General features: G+C 31.9%; 1 protein-coding gene across 1 annotated transcript; it reads left to right on the forward strand.

Moving 5' to 3' along the window:
* Positions 1-10,936: 10,936 nt before the first annotated feature.
* Positions 10,937-22,715, forward strand: LOC132721342 (endothelin-converting enzyme 2-like). The gene is made up of 9 exons (XM_060705633.1): positions 10,937-10,963; positions 11,141-11,278; positions 11,478-11,493; positions 13,426-13,461; positions 13,818-13,979; positions 16,172-16,255; positions 17,170-17,390; positions 18,473-18,649; positions 22,536-22,715. Exons 1-9 carry the CDS (start codon positions 10,937-10,939, stop codon positions 22,653-22,655), a joined length of 981 nt encoding a protein of 326 aa, XP_060561616.1. The 3' UTR covers positions 22,656-22,715.
* The last annotated feature ends 1,066 nt before the right edge of the window (positions 22,716-23,781 follow it).

Genomic DNA, 23,781 nt, shown 5'->3' on the forward strand with positions numbered 1-23,781 from the left:
CGAATTGTATTTGCTTACGTATAGGTATGGTTTTATTGAACTGTAACTCCATCAGAAGTAGTTCAAACTCTAACTTATACTTAGCAAAACACCTTTACATTTCATTTTTCAAAATAAGGCATATATACCGACAAGGAAGGCTGGGTTCTATATGCTGGTTTGTGATACTATGGTCACATATAAAGAACAGTTGCATTTAAAGAACAACCTTTGCAAAAATCGCCAACAAAAAACAACAACCTTAATTCAACAGATACAAATAATATTTGCATTTATTACAATTGAAAATATAGGGTCTAACCATAAATATCACATATAAATGATGGCGTTAAATCTTAAAATTATGTTATTTTTTTCTTTTTGCACTTACTCTAGACATTGATGTATGAAATTTGCATGATTGCTATTCCACTTGCGTTTTGCTACACGTGTCAATCAAGTTATAAAATACTATTGCACCATTTGCATACTTCACTTACTTTCAGTATGTATTTATTTACAAAGATTGTTTAATTTAGATGAAACTGATTTTGGAAAAGAATATTTTAGATACGAGAAATCTGTTTTGGATTAAAAGCAACAATTCTTTGACGTGTATTTAATTGTTTACTAAGTTTACATATGTGTTTACTTTAACAAACTTAAACTAATTTTCCTTTCCATAGTTACACATATATCTGATCTAGAAATTGAACAAAATAACAATCACTTATGCGCGTACGTGTGAAAATTTCATATATTAATATAGGAACAGTAAACCTTTTTAGGCCCAATATACATTAGAAACAAATACGGTTTTGCTTCTTTGGAAATAGCAAACATGAATTTGATGTTTAAATAATGGTTTTAGAGGATGTTAGATGTTTGTTCCTTGAAGAAAGTAGCCACAAATGTTAAATAATTTGACATGTAAGTAGCAAAATGTAAACAAAGTAGTGTTTTGACTTTCATACACAATATTTGTTCACTTATAGTGTACATATTGCTCAAACGAAACAGATGAACAAGATGTCTAAACCATATGGTCTACAAGTAACGTTTTGGATAGTATTTTGTATTATATATTTTTCTATTTAGAGTCTTACACTTGCTGCCGGTGCAGACCTGGATATCTAGCTCGTGGGCAACTATCTACGGCGGTAACGAGGCTCTGCCGAGTTCCCGCCAAACAGTTACCCGAGAGATAGATATTCCTGTCTGCACCGAAAGCCGGCGTTTGATTCTATTTTTTGCATATTACATATCAATTATTTTCAGAACAGAAATAACGAAAACTGATATTCTCATTACGCTCTTTTTTATAGTAGCATGTATATATGTAGTATGAAGTTACAACTTTATTCATAACGATAAGTGACGTCATCATAAGAACGGAATTCATTCATAAAACGCTCGCGGCAATGGCGTCAGTTAAAGCACTCGACTTGTCTTACATGGGGGATATACGATAGAGTTTTCTAGCTGCGGTGTAAACGGCAGATAATCCTGTTGATATGCAATACCATAGAGGATATCATGCCATTATTGTACAAGCTTCCAAAACATTCATTTGAGTGCGGTTATTAGAGTGATCACGGAATGTTACTGTAATCTTCTAGAGTCCATCGTTCGATGTTAATTTTTGGAATAACAAATTTACTTATAATCAACAACTTCTCCTTTTAAACCGCTTGGTCCTTTATAATGTTATCATATGTATTAATAAAAGCATGTTCAAAATCGGGCAACAAGTATGTACCGTATCGAAAAGGTCACGTTATATGGCCACATGTAAATCTATAAACATGTACCATGATCATGTCGAGTATGAGACATGAACTTAATTTTCTATAATGTTACATTCGAACAACTGGATCATTTATGATAAGCAAGTTTGGATGTTTTACTCCTTTTTAAGCGATATTTTCATCCTCTGGTAATTACATCTGGCTTTGTGTGGATCGAAACCAATTTTATAGGTATTTGTATAGATTACTAACATAAATAAATATATCCTTTGATAAAAAATATGATGACGCATTTCTTGTAAATTTTTATATTGTATATATCGTGCTTTACATAATATGTATGTAGTGGTTTTGGTGAATCATTTGTAAATGATAAATCATATGTTCGACATTTGGAACAGGCATCGGTGAGATCTGACATTTAGCCGACTACAAATCTTTGGATTAAATTAATTTACTTCCAGACGAGAAGTACTTGATCTACATGATTACTTGCCTTTCTGTGCATAGCCGCCTAGCTTATGAATTAAGTTCTGTTTTTCATTTTGATAAATGGTATCAATTTATCAACGATGTCCAAATGAGAATACATCGCCGGATGCACTGATTTTTATGACATTTAAAAACTCGTTTCTATTTTAAATGGGCCGAGGCTTTAATCATCCAACTGAATAATAATGTTTAATTTATATCCCACGGCACAGGAGCGTAATTAAACAGGCTAAATAAACGATATTGATGTAGTGCAATAACATTTATTTTGACGTGACGTCATTTGCGTTATATACTAATTTAGTGTTTAAGCACGCATATGTTAGCGTTTCACATTAACCCTTTACCTCATATTTACGCAAAACAACGCACTTTCGATCCCCCATTTTTAGGCCTGAAATAGTGAAAAAATATCCTTTTTGGGCCCCAAACAAATGTTTTCGTTTTAGAAATGTTGCTAAAAAAGTGAGCACTTCTTCGGCGCCGCCCCCATCCAAAACATACATCAGGGGGTTGCCAGAAGGGGATGTGCCCCCTTCTGTTTTGGGGATTGAAGTGGGGGGCGGAGTCCCCCTCATCGGCAAGAAAATTTTGGTCTTGTGAGAGGCTAAAAATAAATGACCCCAGGTCGATCATAAGGTAACGTGTAACAAACTTTGAAAAGCCTTTGACTCTATCTCAAACCCTTGACAAGTTGCAGCACTTTAAAATAAATTTTGATGGAAAAATCGAGGCAAAATAATGATTTTTGCAATTTTGAGATATCCCCTCTTTGGACTATTATAACAGGAAAAGTTTAGGACTGTAGCATGTCGTTTATCAAAGGCAAATGTCCAGATTAACTAATTTGGTTGCAAGTTTGAATGAGTATTTTGAAGCATTTGTTCATGAGTGTCAGAGTAAATTGAACCTTGTAATCAGGAGCTTTTCAGTGAAAACGCCCATTTTTCCAAACAATAGCTCATGACAGGGAAAAAGGGTTTAACTAAAAAAATTATAAATTCCAAAACAACAATTTTTCACAAAATTAGGTTTGAAAGACCACATTAAACAAGAAAAACTAGATTTTGGGTGATTCCAAAATTTTTATCATTTTTGTAACCCCTTTACCTCATTAAATACCGAAACAAACCATTTTCGACCTCCCCCCCCTCTGTCCTTATTTTTTTGGCGCTGAAATAGTGAAAAAATGTCCTATTTGGCCCAAATGAACATTATTTTGTTTTTAAGAAAAAATTTTCCCCAAAAAAATGAGCACTTTTTTTTTGGGGCCCCCCATCCCAAAAATACTCAGGGGGTTCCAGAAAAGGGGAATTTCCCCCCCTGTTTTTGGGGGTTTTGAAGGGGCGGTAAAAATCCCCCTCGGGCTAAAATTTGGGGCTTTTTGAAGGCTAAAAGACCCGGGGCGATCAAAAATAAACGTGTAAAAAACACTGGAAAAAGCCCCCTTTTACTCTTCCCAACCCTTGAGAATTTGCAGCACTTTTTAAATAAAAATTTGATGGAAAAGGCAAAATCGAATTTTTTGGGAATTTTTGGGGTTTTCCCCCTTGCCATGGTAAAGGAAATTCAAAACTTCATGTCTTACAAAAAGGATTTGGGCCCTCACTTTTTGCCAGCTTTATTTTTTTAAAACATTTTTCATATTTATAGAGTTTTAACTTGTAAAAGGAAACTTTTCGTGAAAAAAGGCCCAATTTTTCCCACAAAAATTTTCATGGGGAAAAGGTTAAGGGGGTCAAAAAAAAGAGCTTTTTAAACTTTTTTTAGAAGTGAAAAAATATAAATTAATTTTTAGTTTGTACTGTTGTGTACTCAAACGATATTAACTCCCCAAGGGGCCCTTGCAAAAATTTTTTTTTTCCAATCATTAAATTTTAATTTTTAGTATAAAAAATCCTACTCAAAATATATTTATGTTCTCAAAAATTCACTTGTCCTTATGTATGAATATCGTAGATTTAACTTTGCAAAAATATAAGTTATGGCCCGCAGAGAAACTTTCGACGTAGATAGTGGTCTAATAAATAATTGCGAGAAAACTACAAACAAGTTATGTTATTCACTTATTTTGTTATTTCCTTTCTACTCTATCTTATCTTTATTGGTCCATACCCAACGAAAATATCAGACTTTTGCCATCCCTTAAGGGAAATATTTCAATTAAAGTAAATAAACAAACAAACAAACAAACAAACAAACAAACAAAACAACCGTTAATTTGATTTTTGTTGGACTAAAAACTATGCGGACCAGTTTTTTTATATTCTTTTAGCTAAACGTAAGTTTTAAATTGCATCTTTGACACGAAAACACTAATTGGTGTCTCTATTTTTTGTGTTCGTAACAAAAGTGTTAAAAGCTTAATATCTGCTGCAAAAACATTGTATGAATTTTATAAACTAATACATCAATAATGCTTGTATAAAATAATTTGCGCGAATGGCGCTTACACAAATTCATTGCTAAATAAATAAAGCCTATTTAAAATTTCAGAATAATATTTTGTTCCGAAACATATCATTCTCTATACTTTGTCGTGAAGTTTACAAAAATATAAATTGTGGCACACAGCGAACGTTTATTAGATATTGGCCTAATAAATTGTAGCGAGGTAACTACAAACGAGTGATGTCATTCACTTTGTTATCTTTCTGTTTTCTCTATTTTATTTTTAATTAAATTATTGGCCTAAAGGCATATATTTATGTTATTTCAAATTAAAGTAAAAAAACCTCTCTTTAATCGTTAAATTACTTTTGGACTTACAACTATGCGGATCAGATTTTATATTCTTTTAGCTAAACGTAAGTTTTAAATAACGACACGAAAACACTTTGTTTTATTGGTGTCTGTATTTTCTTGTTTTCTTAAAGTGGTAAAAGCTTTATATCTGCGGTAAAAATTATTGTATGAATTCATAACTAATACATCAATGATGTTTGTATGAAACTGCGCGAATGGCGCATACACGAACTCACTGCTAAATAAGTAAAGACTATTAAAAATTTCAAAACAATATTTTGTTCCGGAACATTTGATTCTCTAAATGATATCCATGTGTTTATAACAACAGACACTCTATCGAAAATCGACCTTAAGATTATGGAAACAATTTATTAAGTTTACTGCTAATAAATTGTACAAAATATTCTTTAAGATTTAACAATACAATTGAATAGGCAAGCGTTTTGTTTGTTGATTTGACAAAAATATTAAATCAATTTGTATAGTAAGTATACGTTTTTTCCCCTCATTGTCTCCAATGGCATTTATCAACAGTTACTGATTGCTTAGAACATAATTGTATTGTGTCAGATACATGTATCACTATATATGATGTTACCAAAACATAAACCAAAAATAAAGTTAGTGTTTCATAAAAACCTTTTCATTTATGTAAACTGATGTTTTAGTTACACTTCTGGTGTCGTGCAGTCCTAACGATGTCAATACGAGACTTAAAAATGGTCAGAATGTAGATCAAGATACGTATTCGTTTGTCGTTAAAATTGAGCGGTCTGGAAAACAAGTTTGTACCGGTCTTCTCATAGATCAGCAATGGATATTAACGTTAAAAAGATGCATTGACAAACGGTAAGAATCCTTTGTTTTTATACCCCCCTAAATAGGAGTCACCCGTTGGTCGGTCGGTTTGTCCAGCGGTCCGTTGTTTTTCCTTGTCCGGAGCATAACTTGAAGACTAATGGTTGGAATTCAATACAACTTCATACAATGGTCAAGCATGCTAAGAGGAAGTTCCGTGCACACGAACCATAACTCTATCTTCAGTAATGTCAGAGTTATTGCCCTTTGTTACTTTTCTTTGTCCGGAGCATAACTTAAAAACTACTGGTTAAAATTCAAAACAACTTAATACAATGGTCAAGCACAATAAGGGAAAGTGCAATGCACAAGACTCATAACTCTATCTAAAGTAATTACAGAGTTATTGTCCTTTGTACTTTGCCATTGCTTTCTTTTGTCCGGACCATAACCTGAAGACAAATGGTTCGAATTTAATATAACTTCATAAAATGGTCAAGCATATTGAACGGAAGTGCACAAGACTAATAACTTCATCTTGACTTTTTATAGAGTTATTGCCCTTTGTTACATTTCCTTGTCGGGTGCATAACTTGAAAACTCCTGACAACTTCATACAATGATCAAGTATATTTAGAGAAAGTGCAGTGCACAATAACCGTACCTCCATCTTGACTAATTATAAAGTTATTGTCCTTTGTTACTTTTCCTTGTCCGGAGCATAACCCCGAAAACTGTTTTTGTTGGAATTCAAAAACTTCTATTGTTCAACACATTAGGAGAAGGCAGTGCACAAAAAGCATAACCCAAATTTTTTACAAATTAGAGTTTTTGCCCCCTTTGAAAACTTTCCCCCTTGTCTTTGGGATATTTGAAAAGTACTGGTTGGAATTCAAACAACTTTTAAAAAATGGTCAAGCAAAATTTAGAGGAAAAGCGTGACAAAAACCATAACCTGTCCGGGAAAAAGGTTTTTGCCTTTTTTTACATTTTTTTCTGCTAACTTGAAAATCCTGACAAATTCATCAATGAATCAATTTTTAGAGAAAGTGCAGGCCCCTAAAAGTCTCCATCTTTTTAATTATAAAGTTTTTTTGCCCCTTTGTTACTTTTCCCCTTTTCCCGGAGCATAAACCTGAAAATGTTAGTTGGGGAATTCAAAAACAATTCATCTTGTCAGCACATTAGGAGAAAGTGCAAGTGTACAAAAGCCATAACTCCATTTTGACAAACTAGAGTTATTGCCCTTTGATACTTTCCCTTGTCTTGAATATATTTGAAAAGTACTGGTTGGAATTCAAAACAACTTCAAACAATGGTCAAGCAAATTGAGAGGAAATGTAGAGCACAAGAACCATAACTCTGTCCAGAGTAATTATTAAGTTTTTGCCCTTTGTAACTTTCCATTGTTTTTTTCTGATCCAGAGCATAACTTAAAAACTACTAGTTGGAATTGAATACAATTAAATACAATGGTCAAGTATAATTGAGAAAAAGTGCAGTGCACAAACCACTACAGTACTATTTCTAAACTTATTTAAGACTGTTGCCCTTTGTTACTTTTTATTATCCACTGTGCATAACTTGAACTTTAATGGCTGGAATTCAATGAAACTTCATACAATGGTCAAGGGCAGTGATATCAAGTGCAGTGCATAAGAACCATAACTCTTTTTCACTTTTTTGCCCAGTGCATAACTTGAAAACTAGCAGTTGGAATTCAATACAACTTCATACAATGGTCCAGCGCAATAGATGAAGTGCAGTGCTCTACAAGCTTAACTCTTTCTGGTTTTTATTACAGAGTATTTTAATAAAACTTCATAAATTGTCAACCACATTGAAAGAAAAAACAACATACACGAACCATAACTATTTTTAATTGCCCACAACCATAACTCTATTTCAATTATTTTACAAGGTATCTTGTTACTTGTAAAATCCTCATTTCCGAAGCAGTCTTGTGGATGTATGAATCTCACTTAGTGAAAGTTCTAGTTAGTGATGTTAACTATGCCAATATCTAAGACTATATAGTTTATGTTTGTGTAAAAATATTTATAGAAACCTGCTGCGTTTTAATTATATCACACGACCGTCCACCACATTTCCTTATTGGACACAGTAGTATCCAAAATTGGAACTTTGCCAAAGCAACAACTTAAGTATCAAATGGTTTCTGTATTAAGCATTTGAAAGGTCGCATTTAACTTTATGCATATTGATAACAACAAAATAAAGGCAAATGGGTTAACAGAGCCACAATTGTGTCAAGTTGAGAAACTTTTAACCTGCTGCGCTTGCTTGAAAAATAATTTGGAAACATAGCCATCGCTCGGAAGCATTAATCACAACAAAATTACATGAATTTTGCAGTCTCAGTTTGATTGAGTCTATACACAAAATTGATTATTTAAATTTAATCAAAGGATAATAATGTTAGACTAAGTTTAAAAATAGGCATAACTATATCAAAACAAAGGTTTGATACGATTATGTTTAACCCTGTATGTGTTTATCAAATTAACAGTCATTTTCTGTTCCGGTTTCTGATACATTTTGCTAAATATATCAATTTCAGAACATTTATGAACATGATAATGTAGTATGACAGCCACCTAACTTGAGTAAAAAATACTATAGAGTTGTAGAAATTGCACTTTTAGCTTGTATCATCCATATACAATGCTGCGGAAATGTCTAATTTGCAGTCGCAAATATAAATTTACGTATAATTATGTTAAAATCTAAGTTTCAAGTACACAATACATATTATTCTGTTTTCCAAGATGTTACTCTAAAATTTTAATGTTAATTTAAAGACGTTTTAAGGAACAAATGAGTCCAACTACACCAAAAGACACATTGAATACAGACTTATAAAACTTATATGCACCTACATCTTTGTTTTTACCTACGTATTGCACATTAATGCCGTGTGTTCAAAATGTAAAGGCTTATCTTATTATATTCTAATGTAAAGTGACTCTTATTCTTGTACTTTCTTTTCCATTCACAGTTCCCTTGCAAAATACAAAGTACTTCTGAAGGACGCAAATACTGGAAAGTTCCTAAGTCGTAAATTTAAAAGATCAAAGGTAATATATAGATTCATGATTTTATATGAAAATCAAAAGTTACAATCGTACCTTATTAGTTAGTCAATCAAATAAAAGGAAAATTCAAATACTATGCTTTTATTGATTAATATATTATATATTTTTTTTTTACATTTATTTTATCTCTAATGGAAGCATAGTGCTAACAATTTAGCACGTACATATCGGGCTATTTTTCTTCCTACTAAGAAGTTAGGTTTCATGTAAATAAGACAACATATCTTTGATATTTGATTTACTAAATATATTTTTATAAGATAGGTATATTGTGAACGACAAGAAACAAACTTGCTTAACTTCCACCCCCCCCCCCCCCAAAAAAAAACAGAAACAAAATAAAAACATTAAAAGTGGTCTGCTTGTAGAATACCTGAACTTATCTTGTTTTTTCCCTCGGATGGACTTTAACATATTGTTCAGTTACTAGATGAGACATGTTCTTAGCGATCGATGTTATTGTCCTTCGTATTAAGCGGTTATCAAAAGTTTGTTTTGTTTTTTAAAGATATACTATGCTCAAATTCTATTTTTAAAAGAAAAGATAATTGCTGTACAGTCTTGTTTGTATGAAATTAACATTTTTTAACCCTTTCGCTGCCAGAGGGTTATTGTTTTATTGATCACCTTTTTGCCAGAAGGTTTTCTAAGAAAATACTATATTATTAATTAATATAATAATTATTATTATTATTTGTTATTAGTATTATAATAATTATATATGTTTCCAAATATGCTAGTATAATACTAATTATTGTCGATGGTATAATTTTCTTTTATATTTATTATTATTTTTATTATTATTATTAATTTATTATTATTATTATTATTATTATTAGAAACGGCTAAAGCCGTCTATATGGCAAATACGCCGAAAATAACAGGGACGGCATAAGCCGTTCCTATGGCAGTGTAAAGGGTTAAACACGACACGACTATAGGAGGTCACAATATAAAATACAAAATAAAACTGGCACTTTTTTAAGAAAAGACATCTTTACTTGGCTCGTAATAGGCAATGCAGCTTCCTATACATAGTTTATTCACTCTTTCAATTCAAATTAACGTATTTATTAAGAATTTCATGGAGTTCAATACATTTCTTAGATAAAAGTATTTTACCCAAAGATGAACATAGTATATCTTTTATTAGATCAATTAACACTTACCATTTAGATAATGGTTTTGTATCATTATATGCATTACTAAGAAAAAGATGCAGCAGATTATGTTCATATAATGTGCTTAACTGTTAGTAAAATACATTATCATACTTTGCATTACAGGAGTTGGAGAAAAAGAACGTAAAAGTCATTTTATTAGAACTTGACATAATTATTCAGACAGAAGTTTTGTCAACCAATGACTTGAATGGTGGAAGCATTGATAATAAAAAGGAAACCAAGTGCATAGTAGTTGGATTAACAAGCAAGTATTTTTCGTATATTTCGTAATTTTTATCGTTTTCATGTTTAACAGTATTCATCTCTTGTTCTTAAATACAATTATGTAAATAAATAATAGAGCAATTTTGCAATTAAAGTATTTTTACAGGCTAGTGTCATATCCTTAATTAAATAAAATTAATAGATAAATTCATCCCTTCATCTATAAGAGGACAATTTTGACAAAAAGTCTTACTATTTTTCTTCCCATGCAATATTAAGTACATACCAAACATTAATAAAGAGAGCTTATTCAAAATGGAAAGTGGCACTTGATGTTAATGTGTCATTTTGTATTTAAATAATTATTTAGCAAGTTCTTAATAATAATTTATATAAGTTTGAAAGATTCATAAATCTATTTATTTGACAATGCGTGCATCTTGATATCATTAAAAAGGCAACGGAAATTCCCTGAATAAAGTAAATGTCAACCTAAAATCACCAAAGCAATGTTCTGGTCAAGCATGCAAGAAGAATTTACGCTTTCATACTGTAAATGGCGCAGATGTATGTCAGGTGTGTATGCTGACGTTGAAATTTGTTGTTTATTTGTTGTTATTTGTTTTTGTTGTTGTTGTTTTTTAATTGTTTATATTTATATAATGAAATGATAAAACTGTTTAAAGGTACTGATGTAATTTATACATTTTCTGACAAAAAGTTACAAATATTTCATCAAAGCAGCACAGTCATGTCAGCTTCTAGTTCTTCATTCCATATAAAGATTATGTATAATTTAAATTGTTTATCGGAGCATCAGTTACATTGTGAATTTTACAACTTCTTGAAAATTGACTGATTGGTATTTCAGAGTGATAACGGAGCGCCAGTCTTTTGCAAAATTGAAAGCAAATGGCTTTTTACAGGGGTGTCCGTTGTGAGGAAAGGGTGTCAAAAGAAGGATATTTTGATTCTTACACTATCACACGTTAGTCGGTCAATATCAAAGGTAAAATTTTCGTGATGTACTCGTATAATATATTTCAATTTAAATAACAGACTTTATTTTAACTCCTTACTGTATGCATTTTTAAGAATTCCTTATTATTTGTTTAAGTTTTCAAATACTCAATATAAACATGTGTTAAATGTAAATCAATTTCTAACATATTATTGCCATTTTAAAAAATATTATTTAAATATTGCAGGCTCTCAAAGAAGAACGTAAGTTTAATCTTCGTATTATTATTTGTTATTATGTGATCTAAATATAGCTGCAATCTCATTGGTCCAAAATATAGTCAACATAATTTTTTTTTTATAAAATCATATTCACTGGGTGTATTATCATATCCACTGGCTGAATTGGATATTCTCAGTCTAAAAATAGATTGAGACTCGTATTCAATGACCATACCCCGTAGACTATAATAACGCGTGCTTAAGTTGCGTTCTGTTCTTGATGGCATATTTCTCGATATAAATTAAATATTATTACTGTACTATAAAACTTAAAGGCTACACCACAATGATGAGTATAAACTTACTTTTGTATGCGTAGCGTTTGCATAGCCGTTGCTGCACGCCTAACACATGCGTCTTTTTTTCCCGCTCTTCAACAAGGCAAAAGTTGTACATGTATAAAAAGTTGTACTTCTTTTTATTTTTTAGCCTTTTCATATAATACAACAATTATAGACTAGTGAGTCATTGAATATGAAGTGCTATTCACCTGCAGAAAAACATATTGACATCAGCTATCGCCTCGGTCATTATGTCATCTGCCGGTGAATATCACATTTTATCATATGGCTCACTTGTGAATAAGTGTATAATACCCCAAATTACACGAACGTATATCGGACCTTATATAAAATAAATTTATTATAAGTACTGCTATTATCTGATACTACACTAGAAGTGACCTTGTAGTATTAAACCTGCATGTCTCCTGAAGAGTTAAAAAATATCCCCCCCCCCCCAAAAAAAAAAAAAATATATATATATAAATGATGAAAAATAAAGGAGAAATAGTAAGAAAACTGATTTTAAGGGTTATACGAATCGAGATTCAAGTAAACGGTAAAGGAACTGTTACACGGATGAAGTTCTTATAATAACTTGCAAGAATTCGTGTGATAACTGTTACGGTATCGCCAGAAAACTTTTGTAAATACTACAAAAACACTAGTCAAAAAAGGTAATTTTATTTTCAGAAAGTAAGTTCTAGGTTCTCAATAAAGCTTGCCTTACATCTTGTACTTTGTTTCAAAAACTAATTTGAAACTAGCTTGAATTCCTGAAGATAAACCCATCTCATTAAATTTAGATATAAGTAGTGCATAGACTAGTGTTTAAGTAGTACCTGTTGTGTCATGTCAGTGTGAAAGTAATATCCTGTGTGTCATGTTAGTGTGAAAGTAATGTCCTGCGTGTCATTATGTGCATGCATTTTCATTTTTGCTGCAAATTATTGGCTTCTGCAGAAAGATTGGATACGTACTCAATGTTCTGTATTAATGGTACGAATAATAAGTTGTTTTTTATCGCAAGCAAAGGCTCCTTAAAGATTTTCAATATAAAATACAAAATAAAAGGCAAATTGAATCATTAAAGTTTAATTAAGTACCTGAATCTTACTTGTTAAAGATGGAAATTACTAGTTTTGACGAGTGTTTACAAAAGTTTTCCGACGAATCCCGTGACAGTTATCACAAGAAGTTATCACAAGAAACCCATCCTTCGTGTAACAGTCCCCCACAACAAACCAGTGAAGTAATAATTTACATTTTTTGGTGCAAGTAATGACTGATTTTGCAGTATTTATCAGCATATTGGCCTTACTAAACAAACATTTCATACTAGTCTAATTGAATGACTGTCAATTTGTTTACTTACAATAAAGTCTTTCATCGTGGATTAAAGGACAGGTGTATTACATTTTGGTCCCACTTTTAACATGTTTATATATGATATGGACCGCCTAGATTATAACCTTAAGACAATGATTATTTACAATGCAAGCCAAGTAATTTTAAGAGATATATCAAGCCACAATGTTTTATATTGATACAATAATAATTTATTTTGTTCATTGCTCAAAACATCTATTTAATCTATAAAAATAAACAAATTATATTTCATACTGGTGTGCAGAGGAGACATGTGTAAATCAGGATTGTGTGCTTGCAGGTATTTGCTATTTCTTTGCTTCATACAGTTTTATCAGACTTTATCAGATTATTTCTGAATATCACCTCAGTTTTGGTATAAAATTTAATTATATAAAACTTGATATCAGTAATGCAGCCGATCTAATGATCAATTAATTACACAAAATATATGAAAATCATTTAAATATATACTAGTGTTTAATTATCGTTGCCATTTTGAAGCACATGGGCTTCTGTGAAGCATTTCTTTATATTTGCCTGATACCAACGTTATACAATTTAGGATTTTTGCAAAACAGTTACAGAACCTTTCATTTATTTGATTCTTGAATTGATCCTTTTGTAAAATACTGGTAGTATTCTTTTTATTAACAGCTGCACAGCTAATGAAATCAATAGATACAGATATTGATCCGTGCGATAATTTCTATAAGTTTGCCTGTGGCAAATATATCACAATGACCCCAATTCCAGTTCACCAACAGTTGCACACACCTTCAGCTGATATACAAGAAGATATACGAATGATTATAAAATGCAAGTATCAATTACATAGCGTTGTCTTTGATCATTATTACATGCATTTATCTACAAAACGTACTAGCATTTGTAGTTTCAGTCGACGAGTTTTTCTGTTATACCAAGCAAATCAACATGTTCACGCGATTGGTTTATATTAAATGTTTATTTTATGAAAATACTAATAAACTTACACAGTATTTTTTAACTTTACATCATCAGCTTAAATTAAAAAAAATAATCAACTGATTCGTTTTAAGCTCACCTGAGCTTGCTCATGGTGAGCTTTTAGGATCGGTGAATGTACGTCGTCCGTCGTACGTCCACAATTGCTTGTGAACACTCTAGCGGTCGCATTTTTGCCTCAAACAGCATCAAACTTAGTCAGGATGCTTATCTAGTTGAAAGCTCGGATGAGTTCGAACATGGCTCATCTCGGATGAAAAACTAGGTCAAAAGAGCTAAAAATAGAAAAACCTTGTGAACACTCTAGAGGTCACATTTTTGACCAAGTCATCATCAAACTTGGTCAGAATGTTTGTCTAGGTGATAGCTCGGATGAGTTTGAACATGGGTCATCTCGGATGAAAAAGTAGGTCTAAGGAGCTATAAATAGAAAAACCTTGTGAACACCCTAGTGGTCACATTTTTGAACCAATCATTATCAAACTTGTTCAGAATGCTTGTCTAGTCAATTGCTTGGATAAGTTTGAACATGGGTTATCTCTGATGAAAAACTAGGTCACAGGAGTTAAAAATAGAAAAACCTTGTAAACACTCTAGCGGTCACATTTTTGCATGAATCATCATCAAACTTGGTCAAGATGCTTGTCTAGGTGCTAGCTCGAATGAGTTCGAACATGGGTTATATCGGATGAAAAAGTAGGTCACCGGAGCTAAAAACAGAAAAACCTTGTTAACACTCTAGCGGTCACATTTTTGCATCAGTCATCATCAAACTTTGTCAAGATGTTTGTCTAGGTGATAGCTCGGATGAGTTTGAACATGGGTCATCTCGGATGAAAAAGTAGGTCACCGCAGCAATAAATAGAAAAACCTTGTTATCACTCTAGCGGTCACATTTTTGCATCAATCATCATCAAACTTGATCAAGATGCTTGTCTAGTTAATATATCGGATGAGTTCGAACATGGGTCATCTCGGATGAAAAACTAGGTCACAGGAGCTAAAAAATAGAAAAAACCTTGTTAACACTCTAGTGGTCACAATTTTGACTCAATTATCATCAAACTTGGTCAGGATGCTTGTATAGGTAATTGCTTGGATGAGTTCGAAATCGGATGTTAAACTAGGTCACCGGAGCTAAAAATAGAAAAATCTTGTTAACACTCTAGTTGCTACTGTTTTGATCCAAGTATCCTGGAAATTGGTCTGAAAGTTTGTTTTGATGATTTCAAGGTCAAGTTTGAATATGTGTCACCTGGGTAAAAAACTAGGTCACACTGCTCAAATATGGATAATCCTTGTTAACACTGTAGTGGTCACATTTTTGACTCACCTGTTATGAGACTTGGTCAGAATGTTTGTCTAGGTAATTGTTTGGATGAGTTTGATAAGTCAAGTAAGCGATCTAGGGCACTCATGGCCCTCTTGTTTAAAGATTGTTCCCTCTGTCGACACTTTCAATAATTTTGATAATGTAACAATGAGAAAGTTTATCAAGACAATATATACATTTAATGGAAACAAAACAGTATTTTACTGTTTGTAAAATAATATTCGTTTTCAAGAATAATTTCAATAACAAGATCAAGGTATTTATTCTGGTAAACAGAGTTGAGAACGATCGTGGTGTTATTATAGTTGCTTAACTTAGACTTGTGATAAAATTTTTATATAATTATAGAACTTAAACTTATTGATTTTTTTCCTATTTTTCAGTTAACGTTTCCCAAACATCTGGGTTAAGTATCTGAAATTTCGTCGATGCAGAACACATATTATCTGTGATATAAGAAAATGATATATTCATTAAGTTGTTAAAGATATGATATGCTTGTAGGTACATGTAAAACTGTTTCATGCAATGCAAAATTTAGGATTGTAACCCCGTTATGAACATTTTCGATGGAATGACTGTTGTAACAGGTCGTCTTGTTATCAAATTATTGATAAATTTACATAAAATTTACTTATTTGCATAGTCATGTCAAACCATTTATTCAGAAAATTTGAATGTTACATTGAAGATGAATTAGAAGAGCCGAATAAACCAAGTGAAATTGAAGCTGTAACCAAAGCGAAGGGATTTTACGAAGCCTGCATGAACTCAGGTATGTGTTAAATAGAAGAAGTAACTTTAATGAAATTGTAATTGTGGAAATTGCATATTTAAGCTCAATAAGTTGTTTTAAACTATTTCAATCGAATTTCCAATAGTTTTTAATTTTGTTCAAAACCAACTTAAAATGGCTTGGACATATAGAATTTTCAGTTTCCGTTCATGATCACTCCAACGGTAGTACACATTTAACTTAAATTATACATATGGATACGTCAAATAAATGCGCGGTTCAAATTTCTAATTTTGTCATGATTCGATGATTTTTGACAGAAATACCCCATTTCTTTTAGAAAGAAAGACATTTTTGAGTTTGCATTAATTATCTCCCTAACAGTTATACAGATTTCACTCAAATTTGATATGTGGGAACGTCAAAGAAACACACTGGTCAAGTTCATATTTAGTCACAGAATGAAATAAAAAGTGTGTGCGGACAAATTTGGACTAAATATTGTTATATCTTTTGAAATTTTGGCTCCATACTAGGAAATCCGTGGCGTGACGACGCATTTCTCATATATAAAATAAATATATAATGTGTGATCTAACATCATAGGAAAAGCGTATTTAACTTATTTCTTACCAATACGCAACTTATAGTCATATTTGAAATAACCCAGAACCTTTCCTCTTTATTGTTTCAATATAAGGCCAAGTAATTTATATTCAAATGATTTACGTTCAAAAGTCAAGCTACTGAATTTTTTTATTAACACTTATCTTCATCATAATTAGATGATCGTGTTCAATACTTCTTCGTCTATGACAATGTTGTTTTTGTCTTTCTTTTTTTATGTTTGTTCTTTTGTGTATGTGTGTATTTGTTTGTTGTTTTTAATTTCTTCATACTTTCCTGAACCTTGTGCAAACAGATAACCGGAACATTTTATGTATAATTTTCAGAGGCAATTGAAAGAGAGGGAAATGTTCCCTTGCATAAACTAATGGAAGACTTAGGAGGACTTCCAGTGTTGGGATCGGCATCAGGTGGAAAATGGAATCAAAATGCTTACTCTTTTGAAGATCTCATCGTCAAGTCTTTTCAAGTGACAGATTCCGTACCGATATTTTATATTCATTTAGATGATGTTAATTTGGTCGGCCAAGAAAAATACCGGCTAAACGTAAGACTTTTACTGTAGTGTTTACTTGTTAACGGCTAGTCATTATTTATGCGTTGGCAATCAATCATTAAAAACTTTAACTCTGATCATTTCCGTTATTTCATTAGATAATGCAAAAGTTATCCAAACAAACGATTAACACACGCAACATTATATATGTTTTTATAACTTTTGCAGTATTTAAAAAAGAACTCATTTTATAACATTGCAATAAAGCCTACAGACTTAGGTACTCTATTGAATAAATGGGGGTTCCATTGATTGAAACAATAAAGGGGTTGTCCATGGCCGATTGGTAAAAGTTGCATAACATATCTTAGAAAATTATGTCTATAAAAAGAGGCTAAAACAGAACATATATAGGTAATCCGGTTTAAAACTGGCATTGATATAGACGTTCTAATTGCACCAGGCTGTCCAACACGCTACATGTTCAGGGGTGTGATAATCGGGTTGTCTATATCTGTGCCAAGTGGAACATAATAACCGTTAGGTCACATATATCTTGTGAAAACTGCAATTTTAACCTCTATGCATATTTAATTTTTTTAAAGAAATATGTTCTGTTTTAGACCCATTTTGTGTGAGAGAGTATTAAGAAACTGTATCAGTCTTGGCGGTATTGATAACACCGGTTTTGAGTTTTGATGCGTAAAAATTGACCACGAATACCGTTGGCCGTAAAACATGTATTGACAAAATCACGAGGAGAGTTAGACTAGATTTTTCAAAATTATAATTTCTCAAATAGGTATTCGTCGTTATCGTTGTTATTACTGGTTTTAAAGTGTCCGCATGTTTAGGCTTAACAATTCAACAATAACACTACGAATAACGTCGGTTATGAATGACATTAAATCTTGCTAAAAAGCCCGCGAAGAACCGACGTCATTAGCATAAACCAACTACAACCAGGATGCAATTTGAACCGTTGGAAAAGTGCCGTCAGTCCCGTACCGTATTTGTACGGAAAACAATCAAACACTACATTTTCTTTATTGTCCGTTTTTTTTTTTTTCATTTGAAGTATTGTTTATCACAAATGTACATTAATTATTATTTTGTTCTCATGTACTGACTAGTTTGATCAACCGACTCTTAATCTACCACGACAACTATATCTTCAAGGAAAGGAACAGCCGGCTTTAATTGCGCTCAAAACGTATTACCAAGAGCTATTTCAAGCGTTTGGGGCAAATGCATCCGCAGCCGAGGAATTCGCTGAAAAGACCTTAGATCTTGAAATTGACCTTGCAAACGTAAGTTAACATTATAAATGAAAAGACGAATTTATATAACAGTAACGTATTTAATAATAAACATCTATACTGAGGTCAGTAACTTATTGTTATCAATTGTTTATCATTGCATTGCATTTCAACATGATTGAGTTTGTCTGTTAATTAATCGTCAACAGCGCAAGAATCAATACATTGTAAATGATATGAAAATTTAAGTTTTTCTAATTTTATAATGCCAGAACGTGTGTATTAGACGCCAATTAAAATTTATTTTAAGCGGAATAATTTTACATGCACTTGTTTTAATTGAACTGAATTATTTCAAAAGTGTACTTCATATTCGCATCAATGACATGTAACTGAAAAATTCAGAGAAGTGGTGTCAGTACCACTGTTGTACAACGTCCATCGGATATAGCCCCTCAAAACTCCGAAAACGAAAGTTTACGTCGAGTTCACCGGTCGACTTTGAATTGAAACACTTGAAAAAAGTTGCGTTAAACGATTTTTATTTGACAGACTATTCAGTGGCGTAACTACTATTAGGCCGTGTAGGCCCGGGCCAAGTTGGTCAAGAAATTGTAAAGTCCCCAATAACCAATAAAACAGGCGTAGGTAGGATTGGTATTGTGTTCATGCCGTTTGGTCGGATCAAGTGCATGATTTACCGCCCTCAGTTTCCATCTAATCAAATTCATAGTTTGAAATCATTGTTTTGTTTATATTCCTTGAAAATACTTTTGAACGCGCATTTGCTCTTTTTAATCTGAACATGTTTTTGGCCCAGACCCTTTTTATGGGCCTACAAGTTGAAAAAAAGCTGACTACATCCCTTCCATGAAACAATTTTATTCAATGTTTACGATAAAACATTTGTATACTTCCACGATGTTGCGTGACCTAACTACATAGTTACACTAGGTCAACTATTATCTTACAGGTAAAGGCCCATGATAATTTTGCAAAAACAATTGGCCCAACCCTTTTGTATATTGTGTAATTATGTTGATGTTACAGTAAAAGAATTGATGAATGGTATTATATATGCAATAAAATATTATCAAACTTACTGTTCACACTGCATAACTTGAACATGATTTGATATTGTTTAAGAAAATTATTAGAATTCCACTGTAAAGTTCTACCAATCTATAATGATTTAGTTAACTGACTTATTTTTCCTCAAAATCACGCATAAAAAGTTGTCTAGCTTATGATAGAAACTGGTTACTACCATTGATATTCATGCTACGTATAATGTTTCTTATCTAATTTATTTTTTTCATTCTTTTTAAAATGATAAAAGGTTTCACTTTCCGATCCTTACCCCCGGAATCGATCGTCATTTCTTCATCAGCGTACGTGTGTGCTCTGGTACTTTATTTAGTTTATTTTTTTTTCTAAAAAATAAAGCAGTCGTATACCTACTACATCCCGTACACTTGCTTACAGTTTTCCATCTACATCCCGTACAAAAACGTGCTAGACTCTGTACACTAGGCAATGTCTTTTTTCGAAAAGTTTGTTAAAAGCAGCTCGATTCGATGGATGACCACTCAAACAGAAGTAGAAGGAAGTCTAAATTTTATATTAGATATATACTTTGATACAACAAATGCCTTTTGGACCTGATTTTCAGGTCAATATCAAAATCTCTCTCAAATGTCAACAAAAACGGCACAATTTATCGCCGATTTAACAAGAAGTATTCAATTTGCAGAAAAAAGCAAATACTTCCCTAAACCCTGACATATCTAGCTCCACAAAATTGTTTAGTTTGGAAAAAATCGATGGGTTTATGATGGAGTAATAAATTGGAACATTACCTTGGGTGAACTCGACGTAAACCTTTTTACTACGAAAGCAAAAATTTTTGTAATGATTATTTTAATAATATGTCTTCATTCAAAGGATATGTATCATATATTTTATGTAAGAGGTCCAATGCATACGCAAATGTTATATTTAGTAACCTTTTTCAAAATATTTAGCTATCCACTTTCTTCATATTTCTTTTGCAAAACAGTTCTATATTTATCCTCATATAACATGACACGTATGTTTCATTTTATTCAAAAACAAGTAAAGGTTAAAAAGATAAAAAAAAAATTTCTTTTGTAAAATAATTTATATTTTTGGATATTATTTTTAAATTAATATAATTATAAATAGAAATAATACGGCAAGTAAGCTCTTTGCAGAAACGAATTAGTTGTTGTTGAAAACTTCAACAGCTTGTTATAACTTTTTAACATTTCTGCTAGTACATCAACATATTATGAAAATATCTTTCCTTTGCAAACCACTTTTGTATCGTCTTACATCTAATACAAGGTAACCGTTACTAATATGCATGCTAATCCCAACTTTATCTTTAATTTTCAAAAAAAAAAAAAAAAAAAATGAATTGTAAATTGGGGTAACATATGTTTCACACTGGCTTATTTATGAAATATAATACATGATTAAAATTTACTTGTAAAATCAACTCTTTTATTTAGGAATCAAATGTCCATCATTCTATTGTCAAAAAAGGCGATTTAATGTTTTTGTATTTGCATGATTGTGTAAACAATATCAAGTGTGTTTGATAAAAGTTACGTCTGTTTCACTTTGGTTACTAAAACAAGTTAAAACTCGATAAAAGTTAACAAAATTTACTTACATATGTAAAATTAAAGTTGATTTTGCTCTTCCTTTCTGACTTGAATTTTCCTTTTGATAAAATTACTTGGTAACGTATGTTTCTGTGACGAATGTTTCAATTTTACATTAAAAGTTGGTTGAAAAATAAAGCAAGAGCGTATAATCCGCCATAATTTCTGGTTAATTAATCAAATTACACACATGTTTACTTTCTTTCTTTTTTGGAGTCTTCCTTAAGTAGGTTAACTCTAAAACATTGGTAAGGTATGTTTCTTTTTAAAATGCTGTTGAAAAAAGATTTGAATTAAAAATAAAAATTTACAAAAAACAGAATTATATTTGAGAGTCTGTCGGCTTAATTTTGCTTCTAATAATACATATGCTGTAATTTTAAGCATGCATTGTTTCAGTTATGTAATTTCTGTTTCGCTTCTAATTGTTTTAAATTAATTACTATTCATTTGTATGAATTTGGCGACATTTTATCATCCCTGATGTCAATGAGGTTTTAACGATCAAATATATTTTCTACTTATAACAAAAAATCATATGTATGCAGCTATGACTAATTGCACATGTTTCGTTTATTCTGGAACTTACTATTCTGAAACACAATTTCAAAGATGAAAATTCTAGGTGGAGACAATAACTAATGTTACATTTTAGGGCTTTAATTGTACTTATAAAAAACAAATACGAGATAAAAATGTCAAACTGAGAGAGTCCCTATTAGACAAAATTGCAACCACCTTTCTGTAAGCATTTTGACCTCAAGAAAAACCTTGTATTGAGAATTAGCTTTGCATGAAACTTCCGTACAAACCAGAGCAGAGGTAGAGTGCGAATGACCATAACAAGGATGATCACTCATCAATGAAAGTGACATGCACCATATGGGAAACGAACCCGAGTCGCCCAATTCACAGTACAACGCTTTACCTATTGAGCTTACCAGACGGTTTACAAGTGCAGGTAAAGCCTCCATGGTCGAGGGATTAGAGTCGTTGACTTCTAATCCAGTTACCTCTCTGGCGTGGGTTAATCCCCGGGAGATGATTTGGTAGTTTAGCAAGGAGGAAGGTAGTCTAGTACTGGTGTAACTCTCTAGGAACGATGGTTAGGAAACAACCCGCCTATATGACTGAAATACTGTTGGGAAAAGGGGTAGAAATGAAACAAACAAACAAACAAAAAATACAAGTGCAGAGTGTTGGAAAGTAGCTAATAATATATGTTTATTTCATACAAAAACTTTCAGATAAGTTCGGACACTCCGTATAAATCGTCGGTTATAAAAATTGTTCCCGTCAGTATCCTTCAGGAACTTGGAGCAACGGTAGGAATATTTTGTTTTGCAATAAGCTATATTTATAAATAACCTGAACATACTTTTTGCAATTTTTATTCAGCTCGTGTACTCTTATTGTATTTATCTTTTTTTAAAGAAGTGGTATAATGTACAACTCATGTGATGTTTATATTTTTTTGAAATTAAGTTAAACGAGATTGTGAAGGTCTAGTGGTTGCTTCTAAGCTCCGTAAGGGAGATAGTTCATCAAGTATAATTTTACTGATCATGATATACATAACTTCTTTTGTATAGTCACATACTATCCCGTCTTAATTTTATTGCTTACATTGAGAAATTGGTCAGTGTTTTATAACTTCCTTCTACTCCCATTTTGTCAACCTGTTCAGGAGTTGTTTTTGTAAAAGATTTTCAGACTCGGATTTTTTTTTATTTTAAGTAAAACATTTAAATATGTCAACTTTTCATGTCGTTTACAAATAAAGTGCGCTTTTTGTCCGTTGTGTGTTGAATCTTCGAAGAAATTCAATATATGTTGTATTGTTGTGAGAATTTTTCTTTCACAAGAACGGAACACAGTTTTGGGGGCGCAAGCCCCCAGTGTAATGACGATAAATTCAGCTTACTATGGTTTGAACGCATTTAGGCTATCTGCGTGGAGCAAGAATAGTTCCAATATTTTGCTTTAATATTCATATAATCATAAAACCTTATCTATTCCAAAATTGACTGGTCATTTTATTACTAAATTTTTATTCCTTTTATCACAAAATTACATATATCATTGCTTTACGCGATTTGAATATTACTACGCCAGCAGCCGATAAAAATTTAAAGAGAACCAGTTTATTTTTTCTACCTTCTGGTTCCTGATACATGAAAGCAAGAATACGTACATAAATTCAGTGCCATTTTTTTTCAAATCATAAGTTAAACTACCAGAGAGCACAATAATTCAGGATAAAATTTAATACGATTTTCAAATTAGATAACTTTAAGCTTAAAATGCTTAAAAAGTGTGAATGTCAGCGAAATAAATGTATGCGTATGAATAGGGACTATTTTCTTTATGACGTCATTTCCACCGCAATCGCCATCTTGGCCAGTTATTCCGAGAAAGTGTGAGAAGATTTGCTATCGATTAGGAAGTCCTAGATGTTTAATAGAGTTGTAAGTTTTATTAATATACGAACAC

This window comes from Ruditapes philippinarum, unplaced genomic scaffold (genome assembly GCF_026571515.1).
Source record: "Ruditapes philippinarum isolate M1 unplaced genomic scaffold, ASM2657151v2 ctg218_1_1_1_1, whole genome shotgun sequence".
Classification (NCBI taxonomy): Eukaryota; Metazoa; Mollusca; class Bivalvia; order Venerida; family Veneridae; genus Ruditapes; species Ruditapes philippinarum.

Coding starts and splice junctions, on each gene's coding strand:
- LOC132721342 (XM_060705633.1), top strand. CDS start 10,937: ATGATAAAACTGTTTAAAGGTACTGAT. Junction 10,964..11,140: donor AACTGTTTAAAGGTACTGAT/GTAATTTATACA, acceptor TTGGTATTTCAG/AGTGATAACGGAGCGCCAGT. Junction 18,650..22,535: donor TTGAAATTGACCTTGCAAAC/GTAAGTTAACAT, acceptor AAAAACTTTCAG/ATAAGTTCGGACACTCCGTA.